The sequence below is a fragment of the Marmota marmota genome, unplaced genomic scaffold (assembly GCF_001458135.2).
Source record: "Marmota marmota marmota unplaced genomic scaffold, marMar, whole genome shotgun sequence".
Taxonomy (NCBI): domain Eukaryota; kingdom Metazoa; phylum Chordata; class Mammalia; order Rodentia; family Sciuridae; genus Marmota; species Marmota marmota.
In genome coordinates this window covers 2,405,078-2,413,466 of record NW_026000077.1, presented here as the reverse complement: position 1 = coordinate 2,413,466, position 8,389 = coordinate 2,405,078, and the positions used below count along the sequence as shown (strand labels likewise).

Below are 8,389 nucleotides of genomic sequence, written 5' to 3'. Positions count from 1 at the left end.
CCTGCAACGGGCCGTGCCGTGGGGGTCTGACTTGAGGGATCCCTGCAACGGGCCGTGCCGTGGGGGTCTGACTTGAGGGATCCCTGCAACGGGCCGTGCCGTGGGGGTCTGACTTGAGGGATCCCTGCAACGGGCCGTGCCGTGGGGGTCTGACTTGAGGGATCCTTGGCAAGATGATTCAGAACAGGGCTCCCGCAGTTCTTCCATTAGTCCTCTGAGTCCTCTGGGAATAACACTCTAAGCAGTCATTGTCCCAGCAGCCCAGGGCATGGGGTGCTTTTTTTCATGGAAAGAGAAGGGAGGGAAGGTGAAGATGAGGAATTATCTTTGGGTTGCAGGAAACAGAAACCCAGTCATACTAACTTCAGCAAAAAAACAAACAAAGCAAATAACCCCCCAAAAGGGATATTTATTTTAAGGATTCAGGCATTTTGTAGAACCCAAGAGGGTTCTACTGTGAGCTCAGGAGGGACAGCTGGAGCCAGGCCCTGAACACCAGCCAAGATCAGCGGCTCTCTCCCTCCTGCCTGTTTCTGAACATCACCTCGCCCTGCAGTCTGGCTTTCACTGCCTCTCAGCGAAGGGCAAACACTTCCTCGCATCTAACATCTCAGATCTGTAATTCTTAATCCCCAGGAGACAGAGTCTGATTTGTTCCTCTTGGGCCACACAGGTATGGACAGGGAGCAAGGAGGACATGCTGAAGTGTTCTGAAGGGAGAGGTGTTGGACCAGAGGTATTGTCAGAAGCCCGGGTTTTGATGAGAAAGGTCTGGGGGTTCTTCTTTTTTTATTTTCTCACCCTGTCCTTTCAATAATACACTGACTTCCACATTTCTAATTCTTCTGTGCAGTTATTAAGTCCATAGACCAAGATTTAATCTGTGAAGCTCTGCCTTGAGAGAGCAGAAGTTGAAGAGCAAGTGGAGAAGAACTTACCCTCCTTGGTGGCTGAGGCAGAGGAACCCGGAGGCTGCAGCGGCTGACAGGGCTGAGCTTGCAGGAAACCCTGCTCTCTGGCCAAAGAAAGCAGAAGACTTCCCTGGGTCACACTGCAAAGCTGTCAGAGAGAAGCTGACAGCAGGCCCTGAAGAGGCCTATCCTGAAGGTTAGGAGAATTGCCAACAGCCCAAGAGCTCTCAAAAAGAGCATGCTTTGACGTAAGCCAGGTGGACAGGAAGCAGTGCAAAAGGACATCCCCGAGAGCCTCAGGGAGGGGCGCCCATAGAAGAAGAGTAACTGAGAAGGGATCCAGAAAAACCTGAGGCTAGAGGAGGAAGAAAAGGAGGGAAAGGGTTTGGTTCCTGTTTTGCTCTGGTCCCATCCCAGAGGAAACAGTGACAGCTGAATCAACAACTCCATCCTTTATATCTCTGCCCTCTGCCTCCCCACCATCCAGGGCTCTGATGACACTGGCTACAGGCCTCGACTCAAAAAACCAGATGAACACTTGGATTTCTACTGCAGGCAGGAGCTAAGACCAGCATCGTGGAGGTGAGGACATTGAGAACAAAGGGGAGAGCTTAGCAGGTAGGGCAGGAAACCCTGACCCTGGGGGATGAGGGGACCCTCTCAACCGTGTCTTGTGATGGAAAAGCAACAGTTTGACCAACAAGCTGGGCGACTGTACCTCCACAGCCATGGCCATTCCTGGCTCCTGATGCTAGCCTCCCCCAGCCCCCCTCCTGGCTGCTGACTGTCCTAGGACGGGGCTGGAGACAGATGCAGAACTTGGACTTTTAACCTCTTCATCCTCTATTAGGGTCATTGCCTTCCGCAGTCTTTTGTTCAAACAAACCAGAGATTTCCTCCAAGTGACAGGCCAGGGAGGGTCTGAGAAGGGGTGATGAGGATGATGAAGCTGCTTTTTGACCATAGGAGTCAGCTACCCAGGCTGTTTCTTTGAGCTGCAGATAAATTAGTTGAATGAATTTGGACAGTTCACTGCATCTGCCCACATGGTTCCACTCACCTTCCAAAATGCCTCTGAGGGCTGGGGATATAGCTCAGTTGGTAGAGTGCTTGCCTCACATGCACAAGGCCCTGGGTTCAATCCCCAGTACCACCAAAGAAAAATATATAGATATATACCCCCACACACACACACACACATATATACATAGCTTCCAAAAATAGCACTAGCTACAGAAGCCAAAAAGGAAACTTGAAAAGTAATAAACGACAAGGCCCCAGAGATGTCTGCCCTTTTAGAAAAGTCTGAGTGAACTTCTCCAAGGAAAGTTTAAGCTTAAAAAAAAAAACAATTCCCAGAAACATTTTTTCCCTTTGTCATTGAGGAATCAGGCAAAGAAAGACACCACAGAGACAAGCACGCGCTTGTGTGAGCAGAAGGACCAGGTCTTCATGGGATTGGCATTAAAAATGTACTTTGTATACTTGTTCCTTGAATTGATGTCATCTACACACACAAAGTATTGGAGCTGTTTCCCTGTCAGGGTCACCAAAAAGCCTCCCGGATGTTTACTGCTATTTCAAGGAAACTACTGCTATTTCAAGGAAACTCCACAGACCCAGTCCCACCCTCTAGTAGCTCCCCATCAGACATGGCCAGTCACACTGGGAAGCCACCAGTAAGCCCTGCCCCTGCACACGCGCACACGCGAGCGCGCGCGCGCACACACACACTCACACACACACACACAGTCCCCCAAGCCACACGCACACACACGTACACAGTCACAGTACCACACTGCAGTCCCTTGTCTCCTGGACCCTGCTCTCCAGGCCTCCACTGAGAACTCCCTTCCTCCTCCACACCCCTTCCTGTGCGCCCTGTTCTGGAGCCAGATGTTCCGTGGGCAGACCCCTCTGTGGGCTGACAGGCGGTGATTACTATTGCCAGCCCCACATTAGGAGAGAATTGAATGGGAGTGAGCCCCCACCGCCCAGGCTCCCTACAATAGAGCCTTTGTGAGGTGCCTCCCTGCCTTTCTTTCTCCTTCCTCACCAACCTACGTCAGGAGCAGCTCTGTCTGAGGAGAAAAGAAAAGAAGACAAAAGGAGGATCGCAGGCCCTGAAGGATCCACCCTGTCCTGGGCGGAGGGAGGGAGGACTGCACTTTGGAGAGAAGACTGTGTTCCTTCCCCCTCCAGCAAGGATAAATAACCCAGAGTGCTCCCAGGGCTACCTCAGGCAAATGAGGCTAGTGCCTTTTGTCCATCAGGCTCCTGCGTGCTAAACGTGGGGACAGTGGTGGGGGTGGGGGCCATCGGGCAGAGATCAGCAGAAGCCTGAAGCTCCCCCGCCCACATCCTGTCTTCCCCAGATTGCCATGTGCAATCCTGTGCCAGAGGCTGGGCACTAGCCTAGGAAGGGTTAAGCTCCCAGGACTCTAGGGCAGTCTGCAGTCAGGTCCCAGGACTGGGTTGCTAGGTGGAGTGATGCGGTGGAGAGAAGGGGATGTGTTGGGGAACTGGTGAGACCAACATCTGGGATAGCCACTGCCCCTCCTCCAGGCCCAAACCGCAGACGCTGTGGCAGCAGGAAAATCAGAGCGGTTCAGACCAAGGATTGTGCAACCCAGCCCTGGGGAAGAGCCCAGAGTTGGATGTGGGAGTTGGGGTTTAGGGAGAGGGACAGAATCCACTCCAGAGGTAAGACTTAGTCTTCAGTAAAAACACATGTACTCTGCATTCTGGTTTCCACACTGGACTACAAATAAGTAACATCATTTTCTGGTTCAGAATCCTCTATCAGAATTGGAAGGGCTGCCCTAGGTCCCAGTGTCTTGTGGCCAGAGGCACGGCGCCACTGGCAGTTCAGGGATGGCTGCTGTGGTGGCTGGTGGGTGTGGAGGCAGGCCTTTTGTCCAACCTCCTAAAGTGGCGGGATTCTGCTGCTTCCCAGGCGCCTCACAGTAAAATCTGTAACCAGAGAAGCCCTTACTCTTGCAGCTCAGGGAGCCCAGCCAAGTTCCTAATGTGAGAGATGGGCGGGAGGGATAAAATGATGGGCCATGTGGAGAACTTGGTATGAGGTCTACCCAAACACACACAGGAGAGGAGGAGTGGATTTTTCTTTTAATGCAAAATATTGCTATACAAAATGATGCGGAGAAATCCCCATTCTTCAGACACTGGAGAGATTTTTTTTATAAAGGAGACAGGGCAGACGTGCGTCTCTGTTTTCCATTCTTCTCCCCAATGGGTCATACTGAGGGCAAGAATACTGTAGCCTGATGCCTGGCATTTTCCCATGAGGGAGGATCAGAGGACCGGGTCTGGGTCCTTTGGGGCCTAATTTGTGGACAGGGGGAAGGAGAACAAGAGTGAATATTTAGGATCTTTACTCTTTTAGCTATAAAAAGATTACTCAAGATCTGGAGTTCCATATGAAACAAAGGAGCTGTGAGAATTTGGTTATTGTTGGTTAAAAAATAGGGGATCTGAGGCATAACTTGCCTATATTTGAAGAATGAAGAGCAGGAAATCTAGTAGGGATATAAATGTATGGGGATAAGAGATGCAGAAACGACCAGGCTAGCTGCTCAAATTTCCTCCTCTTTCTTCCTCATCTCCAGCTTGTAGACAATCTGGTAGCCATCATCCCAGGCATAGAGCTGGCGCTCACGGGGGTTATAGCGGAGGCTGGCGTGGGCACCATATCGACGGGGAAAGTAAGAGAGAGCAGCCTGTTCAGGGGTCAGTGTCCCACTGGCATCAAAGGAGCACTGGATGCGGGCCCGACTGGCAGGGCGCGTGTTATAGACGACGTACAGGGTCCCACAGATGACGAAGGCAGCCTCAGCATTCTCCCTGGGACATGGCGTGTCCCACTGCTGCTCTGTGTCCAGTGTCTGTGGATCTAATTTGGCCAGACACAAGTGCCTGTCATCCTCCCGGGTGGCATAGACTGCCCAGATGCCCTCCTCATCAGCTGCCAGGTCAATGTAGGTGTCTGTCGTCAGTGCATAGGGGGGAATCAACCTCTCTGCGGGGAACACTGAGCTGTCCACCACTGTTCTGTTTGCCAGGTGGAATTTGATGAGTTGCAAAGTGTTCTCCAACTCACTACCCCCTCCAGGTCCTCCAGGAGGCCTCCGGGCATAATAAAGAAAGCCACCATATACCAGCTGCCCCGTGCCTACCCAGGGGAAGGGCACACGAACTCTGGAGGCTTTCCGGGCAGCCATGGTAAGGGTGAAGTCACGTAGCCGTGGGAACACAAAGGCTGTGTCGTTCTGCGTTCCATCCAACACGTAGATCTTTTCTGTTGGCCCCAAAGGATCCTTGGTCCATAGACCTGCTGGGCCACCAAACCGCTTGAGGATCTTCATTGATCTCACCTGAGAAATTGTGTAGCCACAGTCTGGTAGAGAAGGAGAAAAGGAAACAGAGGCAGGAGTTAGATGCCTACAGTGAGGACTCCAGCTGGGTGGCCCATCTGGGGAACAGCTGGCATCCGCTCTGTGGATGCCTCCAGTCTTAGGGAAGATGGAGAAAGACAGGACTCCAGAGACCCAGGTCCCTAGAAACTCTTCTTAACAAACTTGTCATTACAGAGATTTTTCCCTCTAACAGATTCCAGAAGCCACAGTGGACTGGGACAAAGAGAAAAAAGTAAGAAAAAGTTTCAGAAGGTGTGAGGGACCCGCTTTGAGATCACCTACCTGTCACCATATCGTACTTCTCATTTCTTCTGCCTTTGCCTTTGGTTCCAGGGCCTCCATTCACCTTCTCATCAAGCTCTACACAGGGTAGAGCTGGGTTCTGGGTCTCCAGATAGTCCACCTCTCGTTCCAGACGGTCCACTCTCCCAGAGATGGTGTCAGCCTCGGTTCTGAGTGCCTCCCGCTCCTTCTCTGCCACCTCCAGCAGGGGCAGCATCTTGTTCTTGAAGTCCCGCAGCTCAGCAGCATGCCGACTACTTTGGTCCTGGCACTGGGCCAGCCGTTCCTGAAGGGGTGGGGGCATAGGGAGCGAGGGTGGGCTGAAGGGTTACCACTCCCAGGCAGGGAGAGGCCAAAGCAGGGAGTCAGGAATGGGAAAAGGAGCAAACTCAGCTAAACATGCCCTTCCACTCCCGCAGCAAAGGAAAGCAGATGTTCAGAGGTGCTCAACGTGCAAGGAGCATGGCTCAGATTCACCTAGGCCAGAGTCCTTCGACTTGTTCTCTCTGAGCAGTGCCATCTGGGCCTCTAGGGAGGTTTCAGTGCATGAGGGTGAGAAGGGCTCTCTGCTCCATTGTGCAATTCTCCTCTTGGGAATTAAGATGCTGTGAACTTCGATGTGTGTGGGGGGAAATGCTAGGGACTTGAAACGGTTTTTGAAAAGGAGGGTAGGAAGTTGGAGATTCTCTGGGAACCTCCAACTTCAAAAGAATCATCAGCTCTTCTTTAAATGCATTCCCTCAATCCTGGCCCTTATTTCCACTCTGTCCTTTTATCTCATCTAACCCCAGGGGTAAAACACAAAGGTCTATCTGCTCAGGAATTGCTCTACGTGGAGAAAGATCAAGGCTTGTAATTTTGAGGCTCATTTTTATTAAAAAGCAGAATTTTCTGTAGCTTCTCACAGAGCCCTGTCTTACCATTCCCAGAACCCTGATGAACTGGTTGAATCAATAGAAGATATTGCATCGTCCCAGGCTGGGCTAGAAGAAAAAGGAGTCCCTCACCTCTAAGGCTGCAAGTCGGCGTTCCATGTATTCCACAAGGTGGTGCTGCTGTCCTTGAAGGGGTCCGGACCATGACAAAAGGATCAGGACGAGGAGAGGAGCGCTGGGCCCCATGGCAGTCTAGAGAATGGGGCCAGAGTAGGAAGAGTGTGTTGTTGGCCTCTTCCCCTGAGCCCGTGGGTTAGCCATGGAGGCGGGGCGGGGGTGGTGCCTTTGCTCTGTGATCTCGGGTCTCTCTCACTACTCTGGAATGCTTTCAGGCTCTCGCAACCCCCACCCCCTCCTTTCCGCTAGGACTGATCAAACACAGATGGCCCCCTTGCACAGCAGCCAGAAACCTTAACCACCTCCCGCCTCTCGGCTATAGGCTCCTCAGGAAAGGAAAGAGATGGAAATCTGAGGGTAGAGGCTTTCTGGGCAGTGACAAAGGGAAAGGAGTGAGCTGCAGGAGGCGGAGACCCCAAAGAAAACTCATCAAGCTCCATTCCTGCTCCTGCGTTTCAGGAGAGCGCTTCCAGAGCTGATTTGTAAGAAACTGGCATCATTAATCCTCCTCTTCTCCAGCAATAATAGAGTGGGTTGTCTGCCTTGTTCAGTGGAAGGTGGAAGCAGAGGCGATGAGCTTTAAGGGGAGGCGGTGGGAAAAAAAGGTCTAAGTGGTCAAGTGGAACTTCTTCTATAGCTCGCTGGCGCCATCTTGTGCTGAGCACCTGGTGCTATGTGTCTCATGATTAATGGTGAAACCAAGACTTTACTCCATTTGGAAAATTTTCCACAAAGCATGCCAAGTGAATTCAATTTACAAGAATTTTCTTCATTAAAATGCAGGCTTCCCTACATACTACTCAGTATCTTTAAGAGCTATGCCAGCCTCTCTTAACCCAAAGATGAAATAAAAGTAAAACACCAGGGGCTGGGGGTGTGGCTCAGGGGTAGAGTGCCCGCCTAGCATGTGTGAGGCACTGGGTTTGATTCTCAGCACCACATAAAGATAAATAAATAAAGGTATTGCGTCCATCTACAATATCTTTATTTTTTAAAAAATCTGCTCTGTAGAAAATAATTCATATTCAGTGGCTTATGTTGTGCATTTCTTATTAAAAAAAAAAAAAGTAGAAACACCAAAAAACAAATCATTGAGAGGTTGGTTAATAACTTAATTATCTGGAAGTGAGAGTAATAGCAGAGCTATTATTCTACATGGCTCTCCAGGGATATTCTCTTATCAAAATTGCAGAGAGTTCAACAAGTTCATACTATTTTACATTCACTGGTATGGGGGTGGGTCTGAAAAAACATTATGTTGTAGTCTAAACCAAAATAAAATAGATTTTTACCTTCCTATTACTGAAAGAGAATAGACTGCTGGTCATTTCTCTTGATTAGGGTTGAAAAGGGTATTCCTAACAGCTGCCCATTTCTGTATTCCAACAAAAGTTGCAGAAGCCTAAAATTGATGCATCTTATTTTATTCACTTTAGAATCAAGAGAAATCTAATCAAAGTGCTCTGTCTCTAACAGTACAGCTCCAAAAGAGGGAAAGCATCTTCCTGTGGTGACTCTATTTTCATTCTGCTACCTTAGATGTTTGGTGAAACAAAGTTAAATTAGCTTATCTCAGAGTCTTCTACATTTTTAAAAGGGTCAGGTTCAGTCATCTTATCCTGGACCTCCATTCTTGGGAAGAATTCCTTACCAAAGGATATTTGTTTCCATTATGTAGATCTGCATGAAGAATGAAATTGTTCTATGC

The 8,389-nt window shown here is 50.0% G+C and overlaps 1 protein-coding gene and 1 non-coding gene across 2 annotated transcripts; one reads left to right on the top strand and one right to left on the bottom strand.

The window, feature by feature from the left end:
• Positions 1-1,994: 1,994 nt before the first annotated feature.
• Trnav-cac lies at positions 1,995-2,067 on the top strand. The gene has a single exon. It is a non-coding gene; the product is annotated as a tRNA-Val (tRNA).
• A 1,955-nt stretch (positions 2,068-4,022) lies between these two features.
• Positions 4,023-6,835, bottom strand: Olfml3 (olfactomedin like 3). Its single transcript, XM_015502206.2, has 3 exons — positions 6,637-6,835; positions 5,630-5,915; positions 4,023-5,328 (listed from the first exon to the last, which is right to left on the bottom strand). Exons 1-3 carry the CDS (start codon positions 6,748-6,750, stop codon positions 4,508-4,510), a joined length of 1,221 nt encoding a protein of 406 aa, XP_015357692.1. The 5' UTR covers positions 6,751-6,835; the 3' UTR covers positions 4,023-4,507.
• Positions 6,836-8,389: the final 1,554 nt, after the last annotated feature.

What these genes read in the sequence shown, in the direction of transcription:
- Olfml3 (XM_015502206.2), bottom strand. Translation starts at nt 6,750, where the DNA reads ATGGGGCCCAGCGCTCCTCTCCTCGTCCTGATCCTTTTGTCATGGTCC. An exon ending in GCCGACTTGCAGCCTTAGAG is followed by an intron (nt 5,916 to 6,636) that starts GTGAGGGACTCC and finishes CCACCCCTTCAG; the next exon opens with GAACGGCTGGCCCAGTGCCA. An exon ending in GAAGTACGATATGGTGACAG is followed by an intron (nt 5,329 to 5,629) that starts GTAGGTGATCTC and finishes CTTCTCTACCAG; the next exon opens with ACTGTGGCTACACAATTTCT.